The sequence below is a fragment of the Spinacia oleracea genome, chromosome 3, assembly GCF_020520425.1.
Source record: "Spinacia oleracea cultivar Varoflay chromosome 3, BTI_SOV_V1, whole genome shotgun sequence".
Taxonomy (NCBI): domain Eukaryota; kingdom Viridiplantae; phylum Streptophyta; class Magnoliopsida; order Caryophyllales; family Amaranthaceae; genus Spinacia; species Spinacia oleracea.
This window is the reverse complement of record NC_079489.1, coordinates 117,192,659-117,220,395: the sequence shown is the minus strand read 5'-3', so window position 1 is coordinate 117,220,395 and position 27,737 is coordinate 117,192,659. Positions and strand designations below refer to the sequence as shown.

The 27,737-nt window shown below is 39.7% G+C and overlaps 1 protein-coding gene across 1 annotated transcript; it reads left to right on the top strand.

Moving 5' to 3' along the window:
* LOC130470017 (uncharacterized) lies at window positions 1–26,365 on the top strand. The gene is made up of 3 exons (XM_056839570.1): window positions 1–283; window positions 25,379–26,114; window positions 26,296–26,365. The coding sequence occupies exons 1-3, from the start codon at window positions 1–3 to the stop codon at window positions 26,363–26,365; spliced, it is 1,089 nt and encodes a 362-aa protein (XP_056695548.1).
* Window positions 26,366–27,737: the final 1,372 nt, after the last annotated feature.

Sequence of the window (27,737 nt, the reverse complement as noted above, 5' to 3'; positions counted from 1 at the left end):
ATGGCCAGATTCATGAAGGAATCAACCAACATACCAAATCTGCAGCCAGACGTGGCCATCTTCGCTTTGAAGCACGCACTCCAGGATGGGAAGTTCCGTGATAAACTATCCATGAAAAACCCTTCTAAAATAGCTGACGTGCAACAAATGGTAGATGCGTTCATCAGAACCGAGGAGTTCAACAAAGCGGCTGCAAGGTTAAAAGGATCTTCGGATTCAAGAGACACAAAAATGAATCAGAGCAAGCCCGAGGGCAGCTCGAGAAAAGGGAAAGAGAAAGTGGGTACAAGAGACGCGAGCCCGAAGAAATACGGGAGAAGGGGTGAACTTCAACCCAAATACACTAACTACACTCCACTCGCTCTACCCCGAAAGGAAATTTTCAGCCTCCACAAGAATGACGAGAAATGGAAGCTGTTAGGTTATGATTATAAATCATATATTGAAGGAAATAATGCCCTTGGTCCAAGTATGCATTTAATGGTAAGTCTAATAAATGCGGTTCAATATTAATTATGCAAGTTAATAATTCAGTGAGATCAGGTGAACTGTATGCCTAGCTAGAGGCCGCTTCAGTTCAAGTGGATTAATAATATTAATCCACAGCTTACTCTTGACTGAACCCGTAGGGTCACACAAATAGTACGTAAACGGATCAAGTATTTAATGGCATTAAATACTCTATCTAATCAATATTCTGAATCGACGGATCTTGGTTTCAGTGGGAGCTGAGATCGTCAAAGGCAAAGAAATGAATACTTCGGAAACGATGATATTGCCGGAAACGGAAATATGGATTGTATCGGAAATATAAATATTATCCAAGTCGTAGATGTTTCCGGAAACGGAAACATGGTACGTATCGGAAAATATTATCGGAAATGGAAATATTGCCGGAATCGGAAATATTGCCGGAAACGGAAATATTGTCAGAATCGGAAATATTATCGGAATCGGAAAATAATTCCGGAAACGGAAATATTAAATATTTGTTCGAGACGGAAATTAATTCCGGAATCGGAAATGTTAAATATTGTTCGTATCGGAAATGAATTCCGGAATCGGGAAATTAATCGGAAGCGCGTTGTACGAATTAGCATCAGACGAGTTTGCTAGACGAACGCCCAGCACGAAGCCAGGCCCGCGTCCAGCAAGGAAAATAGCGCACCACACACGCCCAGCGCCAAAGGGGCAGGCAGCTCGTGGCCTTCGTGGCCGAGTGGGCTGCATCGCTCGGGCTTCACGCGCGAGCGCAAGGCGCCCCTCGTGGGCTACTGTGCGTGCGTGTGTGTTTTTGTTCACATACGAAACCTAAAGAGTATAGTATTCGTTTGATGATTAAATTTCCTAATCCTAAAAGATAAATTAATTAATTAAAGAGTTCTGCTAGGATTCTAATTTAATTAATTCGTATCCTAGTAGGATTCGATTGCTTATTCCATGGCCTATAAATATGAGATCTAGGCTCATAATTTATAACGAGTTTGAAGTCTTCAAAGGTAAGAATTTGAGCAAAAATTCAGTCATACACTTGCCCATAATAGCCGAATATTTTAGTACCTTAAGGGCGATTCTAGTTGGTCAATCTTAAGGCGGATCCGGACGTGCTGTGGACTTTCTACGGAGGGACGACACTTGGAGTCCTAAAGACTTGTTCTTGTTCGGTTCGGGCGCAGCAAGGGAGGGCACGCTACAAAGAGTATGAATCCTAATTATGCTAATTGTTATGTGGCAATTAATTTGGAATCCTGGCGTTTATGGTTTTTCCGAATGATTTATATTCGTTTATATGTATCATAACCTAACAGTGGTATCACGAGCCTCTAATTATTTCCATAATAATTGCTTAACATGGTTAAATTTTACAAATTTGCAAAGAATTAAAAGGGGTGATTAATTTTCGTAATTGTTAATTAATTGCAAATTGCGTTTATTTAATTATATGTACGCAGTTTTTCGGCAGTTTCTTCGTTACTCAACGAAATCGAGTGATTTTTGTGTCAATTCTGCATGTAAAAGGCATTCTAAAATTTTGACAAAAATAATCTTTTTCGGCCGAACCCAGAATTCCCAAATTCGTAGCCTAACTATGACTTTTCGGAGGTTTTAGTTTTTCGAACGCAAAAGTTTGTAATTTTAAGATGTTAAATTGAATATTTGCGATTCTTGTTGTTAAATCTTGAATTTTTGATTGACCTATTGTATATGTTAAACAAATTTTAATGCCTAAGCTTGTTAATTATACAACCTAATTTGTAATTGTAATTAATTTGTTGAAATTCGAATAATTTAGAATTTGATTTGATTTTCATAATTAATTGACGATTTAATTAGGTATCCATGATTAATAACCACCATAAAAATTGTTAATTTATGATAAATTTTAGATTTTTATGACCTAGATTTGAATCCATGATAATCGGAAATTAATCAATTAATAAATTTTCGATTTTTTCGCCCTAAAATTATGGATTTAATATGCTTTATTAATTTGTCATTAATTTTGAAATAAAAGTTTTAATTCGTATGAAATTCGCTCATAAAACTTGCACGCACAAAGCAAAGGACGCTACGTGTTACCCTTAAGGGGTGTTGTATAGTGCGGGCATGTGACGACGAGCAAGGGAGCTCGTCGCCCATGCGGTACAATGCAGCGAGCAAGGGTCATGGCACACGAGCACAAGGCAGCACGCTACCCTTGTGTCGAGTGTTGTGTACAGCGTGGGCGAGTGGGCGATGGGCATTGGCGTGAGCCAGGCGAGCAGTCGCGTGTGGGCAGCGAGCGTGCTGCCCCACAGCGCGTGCTGCCACGCCCAGCGAAGCAACCAGACACGTCGAGTGAGGCGGGCTACGCGCAGCGTGGCCTAAGCTTGTTGCGTTGCGTGTGGCCTACTCGTGTGGTGCCATACGATCAGTCGAGGGGCGCTGCTGCCTCGTGCACTCGACGGGGCTTGGGCGGAAGCCCAAGTGCCTCGTCTTGTTACGATTGATGCGTTTTGATTTTAATTTTAAATTTTTAGTTCGAAAACGATTTTAATTAATTTTAAAATTCGTAATTTAAATTGTTTTCTCGGAATTTAATTTTGAATAATCTAATTATTATAAATTTTATTTATACTAATTATTTTACTAAAATTAAAACCTTGAATTAATTTAAATTCAATTAATTCAACTGAAAATAAATTAAATGGATTCAATTATAAATTTATATGAGCTTTAAATTTTAATTAAAATTTTAATTAAAATTGTAGACTAGGAAATACATTTTTATGTTTAAAATTAGTAAAGCATGTGAATTTATTGGTTTAAGTGGGAGCATTTTAGTCATAAACTCTTGATTAGGTCTACATTCCCTTAAGGTTAAACAACTTGAATAGAATTAATAAGGACTGAATAATTGGTAGATTATTGGTGCCCTTGATTAATTGCTGCAAATATTTATGTGATGCATAACATGTTCTACTAACCAGCTATGTGGGCCATTCATGATAATGAATGGGTGAATGGTATATATTGTATATGTACTGTTTTGTAGGTTATTGAAAAGTGACTAGTATGGCCCAAATTGGATAGAAAACATGGTCTGCGTACCATTAATTTGAATGTAATAGTGGTCTAAAGTACCAAATTTTATTGCTTTTAAATATGGTCTGCGTACCATCAAATAGTTGTAATTAGTTTAATTATAGCTTATCCTATTTGAAGAAAAATGGCGCCTCCCATGGTGAAATTCAAGACGGAGTTTCCAATCCATTTTCAAGACGTACTTTGAAGTTGAAGCTTCAAGATGAAGTCGGGCCATACTAGATCACATTTATATCTTATGCATGTTTTAAGTTATTTATTGCTTTAAATATGTCTTAATTATGCATGAGATTATGGCTTGATTATGTTGCATGATTAAGGAGTTTAGTTCACTTAAAATCTAACCAACATAGTAAGAGCCTTAAGTTCCAAACTTTAAAAATGAGTTAAAAGGTGCCATGCCAAAATGACACTTACTTGGATAACCTTTACATCAATCTTAGTAATAGTTTTCCGCCATAGCGAGGTTTTACTTATTGATTCTAAAGGGGTAAGGTACACAAATAATTGTGAGTACATGTTAGTTTTGGTGAAACTCAACGATATAAGTAAGGAGTCCTTTTATGTCGTGGCAAATGCGATAGGTTTACCTAATAAGCTCTTAGACGTACCTATCAACCAAGAGTAGTTTCTAGACTATTAGCAAAGGCTTTGCTTATGTAAAATATATTAGAATTGAGTCTTAATACATAATGTGCTTAATTCTTCAATGATTTAAGGATCTTGGAATCATTTTATTCACACCTGCCGGAACACATAACTTGAATAAAAGGCTTAATAAATGATAAATTATGCATGTTTGCTAGAATTTAAAGTTTCTTAAGAGAAACTGTGAATGATTATTTATTTGTTTATTCTTTTTCAATTGTAGTTTTAACTATGGCAAACAACAATTCATTCAACATCCGATGAATTCTCGAAAAGGAGAAGTTGAACAGGAAGAACTTCCTTGACTGGCAAAGGAACTTGTAAATAGTTCTTATGCAGGAAGAAAAGGAGTATGTCCTGGAAGAGGCGATGCCCGAAGCCGCGGGCGACGGGGTCACTCAGGCAGCCCTCAATCGTTGGATTGATGCCAACAAGGATGTGAAATGTCTAATGCTTGCAACCATGAGTGCAAATCTACAGAAAAAGTTCATCAACTCAGATGCTTTCACGATCATCAGTGAGTTAAAGAACATGTTCCAAGATCTGGCTCGAGTCGAAAGATTCGAGACTCATAGGAAAATTCTTGAGACCAAGCTTAAGAAAGGCGAGCTCGTAAGTCCACATGTTCTCAAAATGATTGGACTCATTGAGAATATGAGTCGGTTGGATCAACAATTCTCTTAGGAAATGGCTGTAGACACCATCCTCCATTCTCTTCATAACAGGTATGATCAGTCCAAGCTGAACTACAGTATGAATAGTCTGGATAAAACGCTCACTGAGCTTCACGGTATGCTGAAGACCGCTGAAAAGACGCTCAAAAGTGATAAGCAAGATGTGCTTATGGTGCGTGGGGGCAAGTTCAAGAAATCTGGTAAGAAGAGGAATGCTAAGAAAGGTGGCAACAAGGCCAGCCAGACTAAGCAACCAGGCGGCACCAAATCTGAAAAAAAGAAGGTGAGCCAACCCACTTCTGAATCTGAATGCTTCTACTGCAAGAAGAAGGGGCATTGGAAGAGAGATTGCTTGAAGCTTAAGGAAGATCAGAAGAACGGAACAGTCGTTCCATCTTCAGGTATTTTCGTTATAGACTGTATACTTGCAAATTCAACTTCTTGGGTATTAGATACAGGTTGTGGCTCACACTTATGTTCCAATTCACAGGGACTAAGAAAAGGTAAAAGATTAAGCAAGGGTGAAGTCGACCTACGAGTGGGAAATGGAGCACGGATTGCTGCATTAGCTGTAGGAACTTATTATTTGTCGTTGCCCTCTGGGCTAGTTTTGGAACTGGAAGACTGTTTCCATGTTCCAAGTCTTACTAAAAACATCATTTCTCTTTCTTGCTTAGATGCTAAGGGATTTTCCTTTTTAATAAAAGACAATAGTTGTTCGTTTTATTTTAAAGAGATATTTTGTGGATCTGCTAGATTATTCAATGGACTTTCTTTATTAGATCACGACCAACAAGTTTATAACATAAATTCCATTTAATACTTGATCCGTTCACGTACTATTTGTGTGACCCTACGGGTTCAGTCAAGAGTAAGATGTGGATTAATATATTTAATTCCACTTGAACTGAAGCGACCTCTAGCTAGGCATTCAGTTCACTTGATCTCACTGAATTATTAACTTGTATAATTAACACTGAACCACATTTATTAGACTTAGCATTAAATGCATACTTGGACCAAGGGCATTATTTCCTTCAGTCTCCCACTTGTCCTTAGGGACAAGTGTGCATTTCCTAATTTCTTTGTCGCTTGATGCTTGCTCTTGAACATAAGGTAAGAGTTGTCATCCTTATTATGTCCAGAGGTGTTTCTCGGTTTCAGAGTTCAACTGATCAAATAAACAGATAATCGTAGCTTATGATTCATCTGAGCACGGCCATGCATTTTACAGTTTTTAGCTCTCCGAGTGGCCTTGTACAACTTTCAGCATCTCATCCCGATTTATGGGAGGACAATCCCAATCTTGTGATCTTGAGATTAGACTTCGTTTGATAGGTGATTACCTGAGCGTTGCCTTTATAGCCTCCTTTTACGGTGCGACGGTTGACAATGTCAAAGAAATCAGTTCTCAAACAAGTAATCTCAAATCAATCAGGTATTGAGGATTAATGTCTAATAATTTTAATGAAATTTACTTATGACAAATTTTCATCTCTTACAGTAAAGTTTCATAGGTCTGTCCGATACTAGTCTTCCCAAAGTAAGTATCTATGCAAATGATTGCCACATTGCCATGTACACATAGTTCAAGAAACAGAACTACTAGTCATCTTGCATTCCAATCGTCTAACGTTTTCTATGCGTCCATATTTATAGAGAACTCCGACCAGGGACCATTTTCAACTTTTTTGACATTCAAGTTCACTTGATAGACATTTCTTAGTCACAGGACTGGTCCTGACAATCTATCTTGAATATATCGTCAATTTGAAGGGACTCATCATTTAATAAACCACAAATTAAATGGAAAAATGAATTCTATTCATTTATATGAATGGTTAACCAATAACGTTTTACAAAGTATTAAACTCTAAAACTTTAAAACATTAAATAAGGACATCAAAGCCATTCTCCAACATGCTTGATTCCCATAGCTGCAGTGTGCGAGTTGTGCTTCGCCTGCGGCAGAGGTTTAGTTAATGGACCTGAGATGTTGTCATCAGTTCCAATCTTGCTTATCTCGACTTCTTTTCTTTCAACGAACTCTCGTAGAAGGTGAAATCTACGAAGTACATGCTTTACTCTCTAGTGGTGTCTAGGCTCCTTTGCCTGTGCAATAGCTCCATTATTATCACAATACAGAGCTATTGGTCCTTTAATGGAGGGGACTACACCAAGTTCACCTATGAACTTCCTTAGCCAAATAGCTTCCTTTGCTGCTTCATGTGCAGCAATGTACTCCGCTTCAGTTCTAGAATCTGCAATGGTGCTTTGCTTCGCACTTTTCCAGCTTACTGCACCTCAGTTGAGGCAGAAGACAAACCCAGACTGTGATCTGTAATCATCTTTGTCGGTTTGGAAACTTGCGTCCGTATAGCCTTTAAACATTAATTCATCATCTCCACCATAGACCAGGAAATCATCTTTGTGCCTTTTCAGGTACTTCAGAATATTCTTGGCAGCATTCCAATGTGCCTCTCCTGGATCTGACTGGTATCTTCTCGTAGCACCGAGTGCGTACGCAACATCCGGGCGTGTACATATCATAGAATACATTATTTAACCAATCAATGATGCATATGGAATCCCACTCATTCGTCTACGCTCATCTAGTGTTTTTGGGCACTGAGTCTTGCTTAGAGTCATTCCATGAGACATGGGTAGGTAGCCTCGCTTGGAGTCTTCCATATTGAACCCTTTAAGAACCTCATTGATATAAGTGCTTTGACTGAGTCCAATCATCCTTTTAGATCTATCTCTGTAAATCTTGATGCCCAGTATGTACTGTGCTTCTCCTAGATCCTTCATCGAAAACATTTCCCAAGCCAAATCTTGACAGAGTTCAACATAGGAATGTCATTTCCGATAAGTAATATGTCGTCGACATATAATACTAGAAAAGAAATTTTGCTCCCACTTAAAATAAAATCATTTTCCAACTTAAAATAAAGGAATTACTAAAGTATTACCGCCACCGTGATAACGGTTAAGGCTATTACCAGAATTACGCAGCGGAATTTAATGTCAACTAACTTTTAAAACATAATTAATGTAATATTGAAGCCTCCTACAATTTGGAACCATAACGGCCCAAAAACCAAAACATAAATAGTTCAAACATTTCAAACATAATTAAAGTATAATTAAATAGTTTCAAAGTACGAAAACATGCAACTCTCTCGATCATCCCAAGCCACATGATTCCGATCAACCAACCTGCTATATTATTCTACTCCCCATCAATGCAAGTGCAAATGATAGATCATCATAGGGTCATTAAGCCAAAGGCCATGACCAAAACACACAAAGCACGTAGTCAGCAAAAGCTGAGTACTTACAAGAATAGAGTGAATGAAACTAAAACATGCATCACTCACTAAGTACTAACCATCATGCAAAAGCCATATAATAAATAACAACCAATCATGAATACAAGACTCGACTCTTGACTTGACTCTTGACTCACAATTTAATTAGAATAAGCTTCGAACGGGCCAAAAGAAAGTTCTATAAAGGAAAAGGTGATGGGAGCCAACCATACACCAAATAATAAATAATAAAATCGGGCCATACTGGGTGTCGGGCCATACCGACGGAATTCCTGCGCATAATATAAATGAAACAACGTCTTGTATCATTAGTAGGAGTACGAGCTTTCCGGCAAGACTCCCCCCATTGTTCATACTCAAGGTATATACGTTCCAAGAGTTTTGAAGCTTGTTCTGGTTGCACTTTACGTTTATTAATATTTTATTAAAGGTGAACTCAAGACTCAACAATGTACATTCATACAATTAATAAACAACAACCAAACAATCTTATTTTGATGCTTTAAGACTTATGATCAACCAAGCAAGACTCTTGAGAAATTACTACCATGTTCCTCCTCACCAAAGTGAGACTCCACATCATGCACATTAACATGAGGGTTGTGCCCTTGCACGACAAATCCTAATTCATTTCATACAAAATATTCCCAACTGAACCCTACATGTGCGGTGGCTTACATGAGCTAACCCTTCACATGTGGTAAAATAAATAGTACAACGAGGTACGAATAATTGGCTCAAAGTATGCTAGACATCCCGTACAATAGCATACAATTAAATAATCATCCCTTGCATGTGAAACAAACCATACATGCATAAATATTGAACAACATGATTGACAATGAATTCCATACTCATAATAATCTCAACATGCTTGTTCAACCAACAATTCAATAATTCCAATAACATTAATCCACATGATCGTTCACCAAAGCATATATGAATCCACATAATATAATTCACATCATCAACAATCATGTAATGTCATTGACAAAAGGTGTGGTCGCCCTAGACTTGTACGTACCTTGAATACCTAAGCGTAGGGGCCACTTTGCAATAACGAGCACTCAACTAGAAATCACCTCCTATCATCAAAATAATGAAATTTAAATTATTTCCATGTTCATCAAATTTCCAGCAACTTTATAAAATCTAAAACCTTATTTAAACTTTAGAATTCAATCGTTTTTCAATAATATAATCGTCTCAATTTGCAAAACCAATCCCTAGTACGAAAACATACTTTTTTCGCCTTTAAAATCAATAAAAATCAACACTTTAAGCCTTTATTCAAATCTGAAAATATAATTGATTATCATAATTAAAATCATCACCTAATTATGCTAATCAATTGACTCATTAGGTCTAGATTAAAACCCTAACTTGAGTATCCCATTAAAACTAATTTAACATCATAAAAATCAATTCTTTATTAAATAAACAAATCTGAAAATTCATCCTTTAATAATTAAAACAACCCTAATGAATCACAACACGTAAATCCTCAAAGCACGGTATTCATAACCGATTCCCAGCATTTTAATTACTCAAAACAATAATAATATTATAATTTAAAATACGGAATTGAAATAGAATAGGTAAGGAAGAAGAGAATTATACCAATTCGGCCTATAGCACGGAACAATCACGAATTAGGGTGATTGGGCGAAAAGAATTGAATTACGAACACGAACAACACACACACACACACGTCCGCGTGTGTGCGCGCGCGGGATTGAGGGGCGACGAGCAGGGCTGCGTGCAGGGGCTGGCGCGAGGGCGCGAGGGCTGGCGACAGGGGCTGGCGCGAGGGCGCACAAGAGAGAGACGAGAGCAGGGGTGTGCGGTGCACACGAAGCAACAACAACACAGCAGCACGGCACCAGCATCGATGTGTTCTGGCTGGGCGGGCTGCGAGAGAAAGGGAGGGCGAGAGTGTGTGTGTGGGCGACGGGCGAGCACACGGCACAAGGCACGCAGCACTCGAGGAGCAGGGGCGATGGCACGGCAGCACGAAGGCACGAGCACGAGGCTGTGCGGGCGTGCGTGCGGGCAGACGAGAGAGAGAAGAGGGAGTTGGAGTAAGGGGCAAGCAAAGAAAAATAGGGTTTATGAATTTTAGGGGCTCATTTAATGATGAGGAGTCCTATTTATAGGCTCCTTATTTTTAATGGGCTAGGCTTAGGAAAATAGGATTGGGCTTAGCAATTAAATGATTGGGCTAGCCAAGAGTTTGGAATTAAATTCTTTTGATTGGGCTCGTTTAATAAAACAAATTGGACTTTTCATTTAAAACCCGAAGCCTTTAAAAATCATTTGCAACCCATTTAATTTCCCGACTCAAGAATTAAATTCGTTTCGTAATTAATTAAAATAATAAAGATTCTAATTAATTAAAATACATTTAAATAAGATACATTTAAATATTATTTAAATGCTAATTAATCGTAAAATGCTTTATAAATATAATAAAATATACTTATAAATATTATAAAAATACGAGGTATTACAGCAGCGATTGCTAACATTATCCGAATAGACTTTAGCATTGCAACTGGTGAAAAGATTTCATCGTAATCCACACCGTGGACTTGCCTGTAACCTTTTGCAACCAATCTAGCTTTGAAAACTTCAAGTTTCCCATCCTTGTCCTTTTTCAGTTTGAAAACCCATTTGCTTCCTATGGCTTGGTAGCCATCTGGCAAATCGACCAAATCCCAAACTTGGTTTTCAGACATGGAGTCTAATTTAGATTGCATGGCTTCTTGCCATTGCTTGGAGCTAGGGCTCGTCATAGCTTGTTTGTAAGTCGCAGGTTCATCACTTTCAAGTAATAGATTTCATAGCTCTCGTTCGTCAAAATACCTAAGTATCTTTCCGGTTGAGATTTATATCTCTGCGATCTACGCGGGGTTACATTTCTAGATGGTCCTTGATTCTCACCAGATTCTTCTAAAGATCTCGGAGTTTCAACCTGAATGTCATCTTGAGCATTCTCTAGAGTTTGTTCTTCGACTCGAATTTCTTCGAGGTCTACTTTTCTCCCACTTGTCCTTTTAGAAATGTGATCTCTTTCCAAAAGATACCATCTCGAGCAACAAACACCTTGTTCTCAGATGTATTGTAGAAGTAATACCCCTTTGTTTCCTTTGGATAGCCCACAGGGATACATTTGTCATATTTTGGTTGAAGTTTGTCTGAAATTAATCGTTTGACGTATACTTCACAACCCCAAATCTTAAGAAAAGACACTTTTGGAGGCTTTCCAAACCATAACTCATATGGAGTCTTTTCAACAGCTTTAGACGGAGCTCTATTTATAGTGAGTGCAGCTATGTTTAGTGCATGTCCCCAAAATTCTATTGGAAGTTCGGCCTGACCCATCATTGATCTAACCATGTCTAGAAAGGTTCTATTCCTCCGTTCTGACACACCGTTCCATTGTGGTGTTCCAGGAGGAGTCAATTCTGATAGAATTCCACATTCTTTCAGATGGTCATCAAATTCATAGCTCAGATATTCACCGCCTCTGTCAGACCGCAGTGCCTTAATCTTCTTGCCTAATTGATTCTCTACTTCACTATGAAATTCCTTGAATTTGTCAAAGGATTCAGACTTATGCTTCATTAGGTAGACATAACCATATCTACTGAAGTCAAAAGTGAAAGTGATAAAGTAGCTGAAACCACCTCTAGCATTTGTACACATTGGTCCATATACATCTGTATGGATTAAAGCCAATAGTTCAGTTGCTCTTTCTCCAACTTTAGAGAAAGGTTGCTTTTTCATTTTGCCAAGTAAACATGATTCGCACTTACCATAATCCTCTAAGTCAAATGGTTCTAGAATTCCTTCCTTTTGAAGTCTTTCTATGCGTTTCAAGTTAATATGGCCTAATCGACAATGCCACATATAGGTGAGATCTGAATCATCCTTTTTGGCCTTTTAGGTATTTATGTTATAAACTTGTTTGTCGTGATCTAGTAAATAAAGTCCATTGACTAATCTAGCAGATCCATAAAACATCTCTTTAAAATAAAACGAACAACTATTGTCTTTTATTAAAAAGGAAAATCCCTTAGCATCTAACCAAGAAACAGAAATAATGTTTTTAGTAAGACTTGGAACATGGAAACAATCTTACAGTTCCAAAACTAGACCAGAGAAAAACGACAAATAATAAGTTCCTACAGCTAATGCGGCAATCCTTGCTCCATTTCCCACTCGTAGGTCGACTTCTCCCTTGCTTAACCTTCTACTTCTTCTTAATCCCTGTGAATTGGAACATAAGTGTGAGCCACAACCTGTATCTAATACCCAAGAAGTTGAATTAGCAAGTATACAGTCTATAACGAAAATACCTGAAGATGGAACGACTGTTCCGTTCTTCTAATCTTCCTTAAGCTTTGGACATTCTCTCTTGTAATTGCCTATTCGATCACAATAAAGACAGCTTGATGTGGACTTGTCCTGCTTTGTTTTAGCATTGCCCTTGGACTTTCCACCTTTCTTGAAGGGTCTCCCTTTAGCCTTGAGTAAATCTTTGGCTTCACAGTCGAGTATTATCTCAGCCTTTCTGACAAGGTGTAGACACCTACTTTTGTCCCCATTCCCGAAAGGGAAGGTTCGATGATGAGAACACAAATCTCCACTTGGCAACGCATCTCCTATAAAATAACAAATCTCAATCACCCTTTTTATTTCAGCCAAAACTGCTATTTTTAGAAACCTGCTAGGAATGGTAACTGCCGTAAAAGGTAGTTGTTAAAAGTGGCAAAGTCATAAAAGATAGAAACCTGTCAGAATTAGGTGTTTCACTCCAACATAAATCCTAAAAGAGATAGAATTTGCATTCCTAGTATAATTCGAAAATAAGAGTTACGTATTAATTAAATTCCTAACGAACCTAGAGTTCGTAACGGGCCCACACGCATTCCGTCATAAGTTAATACGGACTAAAAGACTCGGATAAGTCTCGAAAGCTCCATGTTCTAAGAGTCCACATCTGACAAAGAACTTGGCCCAGATCACATTTTCAACGCCCAGCCCTAGGCGCTGAAATCTTTGGCGCCCAGCCTTGGGCGCTGAAAATGCCTGGGGCCGTTTTATTTCCTGATTCTTTTTGGATTCGTATCTTAAAATCTATCTTTCAACACACCCTTATCCTATAAATACAACCTCCAAACCGACGTGAAGAGGACACACAATTCCATAACCTGAGTATTGACTCTAGCCTTAAGCCTAGCCTCACGCTGCGAAATTGATCCGGCGTTCTGTCGCAATCGACCCAAAAGTCGAACAGAACGCATCCTGCCCCTTGTAGCTGATGAATTAAGCCTAAATACTGGAACATTGCTTGGAAACCCGATATTCGTTAAATAAAAGGAGAAATAGCAAAGCCAAGTGGTTAGTTTTCTGAGAACCGTAACGCACCTCTCAAGGGTGCGTTGTAATGTGTCCCTCATATGATTTAATCGCTTTCATCACCCTTTTATAAAATTGTCAAACTATTAACTTGATTGATCTATCACGCCTAATAAGATAATACCTTGGACAATTGAATTATCATGCTAGGTACCTTAAATCAATCTAAATAAGATAATCACGATCGATTTAGTGTTATGTTGCATATTGCTAAAATAAATTCAGAATAGTTTAATAGTTTAACGCATGTTCCTTCAATTATTTATGCTGAGCTAGTAAGGATAACCTACCAGGGATCACAAGGGAACCTATGGCCGTCGTGGTCGAACATAATTGCACTCCCTTTATGTCACGATAACCGGGTTTTGTCAGTTTTTCTCAGTGTCGTTAAAAACTGAATGGCGACTCCTATATTACTAGTCGATTGGATGTAAACTCACAGGAAATCCAATTACACTTGATCTGACAACGTCACGCCCACGAGGGACGAGGTCACACATTAGCCTCGTGCTTTTTCAACCCCCTCACAGTGGCGACTCCCGCTGGGGAACGTTAATGAAATACTCGTGCTCGTAGGTAATCAAAATAGCCGAAGGGTGAAACGACCCTACTCCGCGTTTATTTCCTTATCAAGTTGGGACGACCTGAAAATCAACATGTTAATGTGAACGGACAGAACCGCATAACGAATCTTGGCTCCCTTGGTGTGTTTCATCTCGGGAGTTGGGACTAAGGATACCCATCGCCACTCGGGGGGTGCATACGCTTCAGATGTTTTCCACTCGGCACTTTCGCTAGTAGTACACCCGTCCCAAACCCAATCGCTCGCCCACTAGGTCCCTCTCATTGGTGCATGCCCCCTTGGCTTACATCGTGATTGTCCTCTTGGGACGAAATTCGTCTGTTGAATGCACAACCTCGACCGGGGCATGTGTTGGATCTACGATAGAAGCGGTACCAAGCCGGCGCAAATATTACCCATAGAAGCCTATCATAAACTACGTGACATATTATTTTTTGCTTCATGTTATAATGCTAGTTTGTGTAGCGAATTATGTGATTGTGTTGAGATTGTGTGTGACAAATAATACCGGAAAACCAACGACCCTAAAAATTTCCCAAACATTCATAAACACCAATAAGCCAAAGAGTTATACCAAAATACGTGTTCCACAGCCCCGGGCGATTGCCACAAAAATAAGCGACGCCCAGGACAGCCTGTAACGGATCCCACAACGCTGCACAACGCGTAAAGGACGTTATTAGGCGAGCACGCAAAATTAAGTCGTATATACGAAAAAAGGATAGACGAACAAAATACGAATACCAGTCAGGGACGCATTTTCAGCGCCCCTGGCTGGGCGCCAATAATTTTCAACGCCCCTGCTGGGCGCTGAAGTTGCTGCCTGGCCTGTTGGTCAGGCACAGCAGCCTCGGTACCCGCGCATAAAGTATACGTAGCAATAAAAAAATTCGTAACAAATTTGCTACGAGGACGTATGAAAAAAAGGCACTCGATTCTAAGAACGACAACTCCTTGTGTCGTCATTAGGCCTCCTATGGCGACAATGTTCGGCACCAAAACCGAGCATGCTAATTAAATGACCTTGAATGTCACATGGGCAAAGTATTCAAAAAAAGATGTTCAAATAAAGTTTTCAAGGAAAAATAATGTTCGATTAAAAAAAAAAAATCCGAGTCTAGACTAGGCTATGCCAAAGTACAATCTAAATCCTAAGTCTTAGTTGTCTTATACATAGAATCGGTCCTGATGCTTGGTGTCGTTCTGCAAGTTAAAAGGTTAAACCATATTGAGTCTCCCTTCCTAACATTTAAAAGAAATCAATAAGCACCCATATGTAATTGTCATCCCTTGCTAAGAATCTACGGCCTCAATATTCTCTCTCACCAATAAAAAGAATATATTATGTAATTCAAGTATTTGCAAAATGGAAACAGTCACATTCTGAAAATCATTCCCCCATAGTCGCACAACCCCCAAAGTGAGCCTAAGGTGTCCATACCATTGGCAAAAAAAGAATTAATGGCCTCAAGGCTTATGATCACATTGGGTCACGACTATCATAGTCCTCTCGAGCCACTCGCTCCTTGAAATACTCCTAAGTACGGACTAAAAGATTTTCCATTAATGCAACATGACGAACCATGAAAATACCCAAATCGGCATGCCATAAGGCTACCATCGGGGTAAAGCAATACACACTAAGAGGGAAGCCGCACTAATGATTCTAGTCTTGCAAAAATGAAAATTCGATCTCCCCAACTAACTACCTTGCCAACATTAAGCAAAATGGCGCATGACAAATGAACACCCAAGGGTTAAAATCTAAAGTGTCAACCAACAAAAGTTATGGTCCAATTAGCCTAAGTCTGAAAGTCGCTTGGTCAAGTATCATAGGCTTACGCCACGTCATTATTTTGAGTCTAGGCCACCTCCTTGTATTCATACACGGGTTACAATCAGAAAAATTAATGAAAGTTCGAGTCTAAATCATAACTTCCAATTAAATCCCGGAAACTGGAATCTGAAAAGAAGCAAAAAATTATTTTCGATGTAATTCTTTCGTTAAATTTCAATAAAGTAAAAACAACATTTTGAATCTACGTTATTTGCACATTTTAAGAAACGACTAAAAACGCTTGCAAAGTAAGACAATTTAAAGGTCCACCCTAGGCCTACTAAAATTAAAGGTCCACTATAGGCCTACCAAACGAGGCTCACTCAGTCTCGCCTCGTGACTCAAAGACCACAACCATCTACCTTTTAGCCCAAATAAAAGGGGGAGAAATCCCAAGCAAAAAAGAGAAAAAAAGAGAAAGAGAAAAGGGAGAGAGAAAAGAGCGAGCCATGAAATACTTAGCCCGTACCTCCCAAAGTGCGAAATTTACCCAAGTAAACGAAGGAAAAGAATTGAGTCAACCAATCCAAATCATACCACAAAACTACATAAAGTTCTACGATCTTCTACCCTTTCCAATCCTCATGCTTGACTAATACCTATACAAATTATCCTATCTTATTCAACCCATCTTTCAAGCCGTCTTAAGTCACGAATAAAAAAAAAGACAAATGAAAAGTACATTCTACGCTTAACGTAAAAAAAAATAAAGAAATAAATAAATAATAAAAAAGAAACTTTGAAAGCACCTTTAAAGTTCGTCTAAAAAATAAAAAGAGCATTTAGCGCACAAAAAAGATTCGCAAATATTTGACACAAAACGAAAAGAAGGAATCACTTTCAACGCCCAGAGCTGGGCGCCGGAATCTTTAACGCCCCAGCCTGGGTGCTGAATCTCTCTGCTTGCCAAATTTTGTCCAGAAGTGCTCGTCATTTTATCCGCACATACACGGAAAAATAACGAAACACTTGGGGGGGTACAGCACGTATTCAGATATACGTACCAAAAAAAAATACATGAAAAGATTTGTGCTAATACATGTACTTAAAAAATAAAACAAATTTTTGGCTTACGGCAAAGCAGCAGATTAAAATAATAATGAACTTCACTTATTTCATCCTATTTCAAACATTACGATTCCCCTCGAACGTACTTGTTTAAAATCGGCATTCTAAGAAACCATTTTCTGGCTAAGAACTACGCAAGACCTGATTCCAAATTAAATCTATTTAAGGCGGATATGTAGGCGATCCATGATTCGGTCCAACCAATTTACAAAAATGTTAAAGCCTATAGAATAACAAGAATAAAAAATAGAGTCCCTTATTGAAATTTAATTACTTGCAATCCAAGTCGAAAGAAAAATTTAAGTCAAAAGAAGAATCCAAGTCATCAAGATGCCAAAATGAGCACACATCGAAAATAATAAGGGCACGTACCCTTGCCAGAAGGAGAACTCACACTCCTAGGCACTTAGCCAATACTCAAAAGATCGCTTTGCCTCAATTGAATGGGGGCTAGCGCGAGCGTCCATGACCTCTAAAATACTCGACTTGACCCTCCTTAAAGAGAACTAACTCACTTAAAGACCTTCTTTCACCACTAGACACAGTCATAATCGCCAACAAGTAGTAAAGGCAGTAAGCTAGCAATAAAGAGGATTGTTCTACGGTATCACCCCATCGTTCCTTCGAACTCAGGGCACCCGTTCATGGTAATTCAAATGCTTGCGAATCCCCTTTGGAAAAAAAAATCAGACATTGTCAATAGGACTTGGCACTTAACCAAGGCTCACCCTACTCAGACATATGACACGGGCATCTAAAATCGAAATCTGAAAGCATCATTAATGAGAAGACATAATAGCAACTGGGGGCTAAAAATTGAAATGAAAGAGCTAGGGAAAGAACTAAGTATACCTTGACCTTTTGTACAGACATACACCAAGTAAATTTAAGTCAATTTGAAAAGGGTTTATATTCCCGCAATTCTGGAAAAGATGGCCCTAAAAGCCTAAAGCATGTGCCACACGGGCACAAGTAATATCTTGACGCCTGCACCCTCGCTTCCAGCAAATCCTTAGACAGCATTCCGAAAATCGTAACAGTATTTTGATTCACTCATGTAATCCTGTACGAACCTTTCTATAAGTCAACTTACTTAGGACACCTCGGATTTCAAATAATTTTCAAAGACTTCTTCGAACATACTAAAGTGTCGTTGGTTTAAGCTAAGTATGCATTTATCTCGATGTTGCAAGTGAGTCAAAAAGATTTCTAAATATGATTATGGGTAAAGAAAGGCACCTAGCTTTTGGTCAAGGCACACTTCAACATGTGACTACCTTGACCATGGCAATGTCGCACAATACGACATTTACAAGAGAAGTAGCAAATCACTACTCGAACGTACCTCGCGCTAAACGAGTCTGGTTCAAACTATTCATGATCCATGTCACCATGAATGCATAAAAACGTATGCCAAGCATTATAGCACCAAGCCAATCCCGTAGCTACAATTGGGGGCTTGAGAAAAACACTCTAAAAATGCTCGAAATGACGATTTTATCGCAAATTCTCGACGCTAATGCTATACACACGTCATAGGGGCACAATCCTAAGGTTTAATCGTGTAAAACGAACCTTAGAATGGCTACAACCCCTCCCAAATTCTAAGCACTACTTAGAATATATAAAGTCACCCCACTAACAAGGGTAACTGAAAATCGCGAGTCACCAAAACTCCGATCAAACTACTGCACATAACACTCGCCCTACAAGCGCCCGTTACACAGTCTACGTCGTTCCAAAGCAAAAGCGAAAGAAAAATCAAGGATTAAAAAAAAACTTCTATGAATCCTCGCATCGAACGAAGTAATAAGTCGTGCACACCCACGCAGAAGGTGCTACACTTGTTCGAGCACCTGAACGAGGGGTGATGAAGTACTCCAATGCAAAAAATAATAATGATATCCCAACACCTGGAGGAATGTTCTAAGACACGCTGTTGGGCCACGCAAGCCTACGTCGCACCATAAGTTCAACCATCCCACGGTACAAGTCTAAAAAAAAGAGTAAGGCATATTGCACTAATGCGGGCACGACCAAGATCATGTGTAAAAGAGGCAAAGACTACTTATCGTCCAAATTCAAAATGCAAGCCACACGACTTCTACATTAAGGATTAAAGGTAGCAAAAAATTACCTACCGCGGAAGGGATAGCTCGCACCTACACGAGCGGAACCCCAATGCATCATTCTCGAAAGGACCTACAAAAATCGTAAGCCAAAAGAAAGCATCCCAACATGCATGCTTGGGGGCCCCAAGCTACGAAACGACCATAGCAAAATAAAAAAAAAGTCTCAAAGCAAATGTTTGAACAATCAAAAGGGCACGATGCTTGAGCCCACTTCATGAATGGGTCTGAACCCTATCAAGCTTCTAAGCAAACTATTCAACATCAGTCATTGCTCAATAAAAATAATTGATTCAAGCGAACTGATTAATGGACCGCACGCAACGGCCATTCTATGAACGCTCGTTCGCACATACGTATCATCATCCTAAGTATCGAACATTCACGAACGCGTTCAAAAGAAAAAAAAATATACGTTCAAAATAACAACAAGAGCGATTAAAGTCTTACGCCTCAAGGTATGTTCCTCGGGCCTTATAGACTCGCCCAACTATTGCAATAACTGTACGCCTTAAGAACAACAGTTCCTTTAAATAATCGCCCCAAAACGACAAACACCGTAGTCCACCAATCGGCTACGGTTTCTCGAGAAATCATCACGATCACTCAACTCATTGTGATCTCTAAATTCTACGTTCCAAAAATAGAGAAAAACAAAAAGAGAAGAGAATACGTAGAATTTCCAAGTGAAATAAACGAACGAACAAGAGGCCAATTGTGTCATCAAAAGACCAGCCCAAGCAACATTTTCAACGCCCAACCTGGGCGTGAATTATTTCTAACGCCCAGGCCTGGGCGCCGAAGATGAGCCCAGGCCCAAAAAAAAAAACTCTGACTTCTATAGGGCCTTGTCGTTTCCATTCGACTCGAAAATTGCCGATTTCTTTACTGAAAGTCGCACCTCACGGCTTTGTCAAGAGTAGCACATCACTACAAAGATCGCTCGCACTTACGAGCACGATCCCAAACACGATCAAGGACATTACAAAAAGGAACCTCTTTGACAAGAAATGACCGTCAAGAACGAGTGCTTGGGGGCTCGAAAAAATATATGTTTCAAAAGAGAGTATGCAAAGTTAAAGCAATATTCCCAGACTACGCTGTACGAAGTCTCGTGTTTGGATAAACTCAAAAGATAGAACCGGATTACGACCTCAAGACAAAAGTCGTCATTGATACTTATACATAGTCCCCTAATCAAGGACCCAGGTAGTGGCAGAATTGAGCCGTAAAGACTAGCTCAAAACCATGAAAGATGATGACCACGAGACAAGGGTCCGTCTAAGCACGTTGTCGACCCACATTCAGGTTGCAACTAAATCCGAGCATCCCTCGAAAGAATTCGCTCTTACAAAAATGAATAAAAAGAAATTCTCAAAAGAAATCACAAGAACAAATGAAATAGGGACTTGCCCACCTCAATCGGGCAAGATCGGGGCACGTACCCCGTGAGTCCCAAATCGAAAAGACGAATTCAGGTTCGCTCACCTTCAGCGGGCGGGGTCTGCGTCACTAACCGCGCAGGTCCTCAGTTTTCGAAAATGACATGAAAATAAAATCTTCAAAAAAAATAAAAACAGGCTCGCCATCTTCAGCCGGCGGGGTCTACGTCACAAACCACGTAGGTCCTTATTTTCAAAAACATCAAAACAGATTTGTCCAGTTCTATCGGACGGGGCGTCCACCCTCAGTAGACAGGCTCGCCCACCTTTAGCGGGCGGGGTCTGCGCCACTAACCGCGCAGGTCCTTAGTCGCTGCATCGATAACTTTTTCCAGTTTACCCTTTTCCAAAAATCAAAGGATGGTTTATCTTTTTCCAAAAATCAAAAGATGGTTTATCTTTTTCCAAAAATCAAAGGATGGTTTATCTTTTTCCAAAAATCAAAGGATGGTTTATCTTTTTCCAAAAATCAAAAGATGGTTTATCTTTTTCCAAAAATCAAAAGATGGTTTCCCTTTTCCAAAAATCAAAGGGTCGGTTTTCCGTTTTTCCAAAAAAGAACGATGTGCTGGATTTTCCTTCGTTTTACGTCCTATAAAAACAAGGGGGTTTTCTCGTTTAGCTAACCCTGAAAATGAGAATCTTTAAACATTTTACCTCGTGATTGGGCTTGGCCAGGCCTAGTTACACTTTACAGCTTTGATTTCGAAAACATCTTAGATACTTCCAAAGACAAAGTGAGGGAGTTTCTATACTATCAGTTAACAAATTCCAATGACACGTGAGGAATGTGTTAACACTTCAAGTGATGACCCTTAAGTCAAATGTTATCACTCGGGGGCTCGTGAGATCCTCGCAAAACAGGTCACATACACCATGGCTTGTATGACGCACTACGTCTAGTACTTTGACCATCGTCTCCTCTCGAGACTCAGTCAAAGTGGGGGCTAACTATAGACACCTACTTTGTCCCCATTCCCGAAAGGGAAGGTTCGATGATGAGAACACAAATCTCCACTTGGCAACGCATCTCCTATAAAATAACGAATCTCAATCACCCTTTTCATTTCAGCCAAAACTGCTATTTATAGAAACCTGCTAAGAATGGTAACTGCCGTAAAAGGTAGTTGTTAAAAGTGGCAAAGTCATAAAAGATAGAAACCTGTCAGAATTAGGTGTTGCACTCCAATATAAATCCTAAAAGAGATAGAATTTGCATTCCTAGTATAATTCGAAAATAAGAGTTACGTATTAATTAAATTCCTAACGACCTATAGTTCGTAACGGGCCCAGACGCATTCCGTCATAAGTTAATACGCACTAAAAGACTCGGATAAGTCTCGAAAGCTCCGTGTTCTAAGAGTTCACATCTGACAAAGTACTCGGCCCAGATCACATTTTCAACGCCCAGCCCTGGGCGCTGAAATCTTTGGCGCCCAGCCCTAGGCGCTGAAAATGCCTGGGGCCGTTTTATTTTCGGATTCTTTTTGGATTTGTATCTTAAAATCTATCTTTCCACACACCCTTTTCCTATAAATACAACCTCAAAACCGACGTGAAGAGGACACACAATTCCATAACCTAAGTATTGACTCTAGCCTTAAGCCTAGCCTCACGCTGCGAAATTGATCCGGCGTTCTGTCGCAATCGACCCAAAAGTCGAACAGAACGCATCCTGCCCCTTGTAGCTGATGAATTAAGCCTAAATACTGGAATATTGCTTGGAAAATCGAGATTCGTTAAATAAAAGGAGAAATAGCAAAGCCAAGTGGTTAGTTTTCTGAGAACCGTAACGTACCTCTCAAGGGTGCGTTGTAATGTGTCCCTCATATGATTTAATCACTTTCATCACCCTTTTATAAAATTGTCAAACTATTAACTTGATTGATCTATCATGCCTAATAAGATAATACCTTGGACAATTGAATTATCATGCTAGGTATCTTAAATCAATCTAAATAAGATAATCACGATCGATTTAGTGTTATGTGTTGCATATTGCTAAATCAATTTAGAATAGTTTAATAGTTTAACGCATGTTCCTTCAATTATTTATGCTGAGCTAGTAAGGATAACCTGCCTCTGGAGTTATCGATGAGCACTCCTCTCGGTAGTTACAGTCCCCCGAACTCTCAATCTCTGCCCTGCGGGTGTACGTTGAGCGATCCCCACACCAGGGATCACAAGGGAACCTATGGCCGTCGTGGTCGAACATAATTGCACTCCCTTTATGTCACGATAACCGGGTTTTATCAGTTTTTCTCATTGTCGTTAAAAACTGAATGGCGACTCCTATATTACTAGTCGATTGGGTGTAAACTCACAGGAAATCCAATTACACTTGATCTGACAACGTCACGCCCACGAGGGACAAGGTCACGCATTAGCCTCGTGCTTTTTCGACCCCCTCACACAAGGTGAACAAATTCTGCAACTGTTTCTTCTCTTGGCTCACTTAGGTATAGTTGCTTGAAGCGACCAAACCCACTGTTCAGTGAATTGAGCAAGATAGAGACTGCCATCCTTTCGCTTATTGGTGTTCCTAGCAGACTTAGGCGATCAAAATATGAAAGAATAAGCTCCACATTGAACCTCAGTGGGACGCCTACCCTTTGTTTAGTGCGAAGGAGCTGAACATGTGTTTCTTGGACCTCCATCCTATAACACCTGTTAGGAGAACTAACCTTTAGACCAGACATTGATTCAATCAACTCATGGACGTTTAGGTCTCTGTCCTCCGTGCTTCCACGACAGATATCCCTCAGATTCTTGATGAGCGTAAAAGGTTCGTAAGCTACAAACCTTCTAGCCCATTAATCAGGGATATTGTTCAGCATGAGACTCATAACCTTTTTGAGATCCGCATCCCAGGCGGCAAATCTTTCAGGGGTCATGTCTCTGGCATAGTAGCTTGGCATGGGATGTAACAGTACATACTCAAGTCCATTGAATCTGACTATTTCAACAAGCTTAGCTTCCCATTCAAGAAAATTCGTTAGGTTCAGCTTGACCATAAGCTCAGAACCCATGATGATGTTTTGATTGTTGTTTGCCATAGTAAAACTACAATAGAAAAAGAATAAACAAATAAATAATCATTCATAGTTTCTTTCAATAAACTTAAATTCTAGCATACATGCATAATTTAATGTTCATTAAGCATTTTATTCAAGTTATGTGTTCCGGCAGGTGTGAATAAAATGATTCCAAGATCCTAAAAATCATTGAAGAATTAAGCACATTATGTATTTAGACTCAATTCTAAAATCATTTAGGTAAGCAAAAGCCTTTTGCTAATAGTCTAGAAACTACTCTTGGTTGATAGGTACGTCTAAGAACTTATTAGGTAAACCTATCGATTTTGCCACGACATAAAAGGACTCCTTACTTATATCGTTGAGTTTCACCAAAACTAACGTGTACCCACAATTATTTGTGTACCTTACCCCTTTAGAATCAATAAGTAACACCTCGCTATGGCGGAAAACTATTACTAAGATTGATGTAAAGGTTATCCAAGTAAGTGTTATTTTGGCATGGCACCTTTTAACTCAATTTTTAAGTTTGGAACTTAAGGCTCTTACTATGTTGGTTAGATTTTAAGTGAACTAAAATCCTTAATCATGCAACATAATCAAGCCACAATCTCATGCATAATTAAGACATATTTAAGAGCAATAAATAACTTAAAACATGCATAAGATAAATGTGATCTAGTATGGCCCGACTTCATCTTGAAGCTTCAACTTCAAAGTCCGTCTTGAAAATGGATTGGAAACTCCGTCTTGAATTTCACCATGGGAGGCGCCATTTTCTTCAAATAGGATCAGCTATAATTAAACTAATTACAACTATTTGATGGTACGCAGACCATATTTAAAAGCAATAAAATTTGGTACTTTAGACCAATATTACATTCAAATTAATGGTACGCATACCATATTTTCTATCCTATTTGGGCCATACTAGTCACTTCATTAACCTGCAAAACAGTACATATACAATATATACCATTCACCCATTCATTATCATGAATGGCCCACATAGCTGGTTAGTAAAACACATTGTTATGCATCACATTAATATTTGTAGTAATTAATCAAGGGCACCAATAATCTACCAATTATTCAGTCCTTATTAATTCTAATCAAGTTGTTTTAACCTTAAAGGATTGTAGACCTAATCAAGAGTTTATGACTAAAAATGCTCCCACTTAAACCAATAACTTATATGCTTTACTAATTTTAAACATAAAAATGTATTTCTAGTCTAACCGGAAACATACAAGTTTAATTAAAATTTAAAGCTCGTAGAAAATTATAATCGAATGTGTCGGTCCATTGCTGAAATGTGTCGGTCCAACTGACGCTGACTATATCCTAAGGGAAATCCACCTCGGAATATGTGGAAATCACATCGGAGGCAGGGCATTGGCACACAAGGCTCTTCGGGCCGGATATTGGTGGCCCACCATGGTTTCCGAAGCAAAACAGATGACGAGGAAATGTGAGAAATGCCAGAAATTCGCACCGGCTATCCACCAACCAGCTCAGACCTTACAATCAACGCTCTATCCCTTACCATTTACACAATGGAGATTGGACATCATTGGTCCCTTCCCCTCGGCTGTGAACTAGAAGAAGTGGCTGATTGTAGGAGTCGACTATTTCAGCAAGTGGATTGAAGCCGAAGCAGTTTCTTCCATCATTGAACCACAAGTCCGTAAATTCATCTGGGAAAACATCATCACAAGGTTCGACATACCAAGGCTGATGGTCTTCGACCATGGAAAACAGTTTGATAACACCCCGTTGCAAAAGTGGTGCAAGCAATTCGGCATCCACTTAGCTTACTCAGCACTTTTCCACCCTCAAAGCAACGGACAAGCCGAAGCCGCAAACAAACTCATCCTCAATGCACTCAAGAAGAGAGTTGAGGACGAGAAGAGCAAATGGCTAGAGGAGCTTCCTGGAACATTATGGTCCCTTCGGACCACTGAGAAGGAAGCCACTGGGCAAACACCCTTCCATCTGGTGTACGGTTCCGAGGTTGTCATCCCTGTAGAAATCGGACCAGAAAGTTTGAGGATCCAGGCATACAACAAGTATGATGGAGTCCACGGAGAAAGCAACGACCAACTTCTGTCCGAAGCTCTCGATCTACTAGATGAAGCTCGGAACGACGCCAGAACTTTCAACGCTGCTTACTTACAGAGAGTCAGCAAACATTACAACCGAAGAGTCAATGCCAGACCCCTGAAGGTGGGTCACCTTGTGCTCAGAAACGCCGCCGCAACTCAGAAAGGAAGGATCCATGGGAAACTCTCAGCCACCTGGGAAGGACCATACATCATCCATTCTGAAAAAAGGGCAGGCACTTTTATGCTTAAACAGTTAGATGGAACAATCTTGAAGAACCATTGGAATGCCGATGTTCTCAAGAAATATTTTGTATGATCTTTCTCTGTAATCCAAGTAAGTCGTTTAATGAGAAAAGGAAAGCCTTTGGCACCATGTGTTTCATTAAACCTATCTCTATCTTTTAAATTCATTGTCCTTTTTATATGCATGCAGCCTCGGATCTAATCAATCCGAGAATAAAACAGTTGATTTTAACCATTCCTTGATAAAATACAAGAAATGACTAAATCAAATGACCCACGCCCCGAGGCATCGTCCAGAATCCCCGGATTTGCGATACCTCTAAGAGCCTTGTTCGCAACAAATAGTCACTCGAATCGAGTTATAAAGACTTCGGCTCAGATCCATGGATCGCCAAAGTCATAACTAAGAGTCAGACTAGCGATTTCTTGCCCAGGTTTCCGAACCACGAGAAATCGGAAGAACAATTCGAGCCTCTTAGCTGATCGACGGATCTGAAGAGCCCGGAAATAAAACGAATCTCTTAGCAAATCTACGGATTTGAAGAACTCGGAAATAAAATGAGTCTCTTAGCAGATCTACGAATTTAAAGAACTCAAAAACAAAATGAGTCTCTTAGCAGATCTACGGATTTGAAGAACTCGAAGGTAAAACGAGCCTCTTAGCAGATCTACGGATTTAAAGAACTCAACCAAAGTGAGCTTCTTAGCAAATCCATGGATCTGAAGAACTCATAAAGAAGCAAGTCCCCTAGCAAATCTACGGACACGAAGTACTAAAGATGAAACAAAGCAGTCGAATAGCAAACAAGATCATTTTTCATTCAATATTCGGGGGAAAAATAAAAGTACACCAGTCAGCTCGGCACAAACCCGAGGACCCTCAAAAATTGAAATCAAAATGAAACACAGCTAAAAATCGGCAGCCATCAACAGATGATATCATCCTACCGAAGTACGAGAAAGCAAAAAGAAAGCTAAAATTAGGAGGTACATCGTAGAACTGAAGCCAAAAAGGAGCGAGAAATATGAAGCGCAAGTTCGGTTGCCCTCAACTGGAGCCAACCGACTCTAAAGAAGACGACTTTCCGAATCCCTAACTCTTGGGAGCTTCCAGTCCCCTGAAGAGCAGCTTTAGAGGAGCCACCAACAGTTGTGTCACCCTCGGAAGCCACCTTTCGAGCCCGAGCTTCCTCAAGAGCTCTCTGGCGCTCAGCTTCGGCTTCTTCACGGTCGGCCTGGCACTCCTCCAGATGATCCTTGGCCTTCATCCAAACTGGAACCTTCTCATTCCAAGGGAAATGAGGCATGTGCTTAGCGAACATCCGCCGAGCACCCATGATACCATTCCAGTACTTCTCCTTGCATTGGTTAGCAGTATAGAGTTCAGCCCTCTCTTGCTCCAGCTTCCGAATACGATCATCTTTCTCTCGAATCCGAACCTGAAGCGTAGGAACTTTGTTAGCCTCATTCTGGACCAGCTCTCGGTTCGCCACGAACCGAGCAAGTTTTGCCTCCTCCTCCTTCAGTTTGGCTTCCTTCTCCTTGAGCTTGGAATCCGCCTCCTTGAGAAGTTTGTCCTTCGCTTCCAGTTCGGCCACGAACTTAGCGGACATCTCTTTCTTCTCTGTCTCA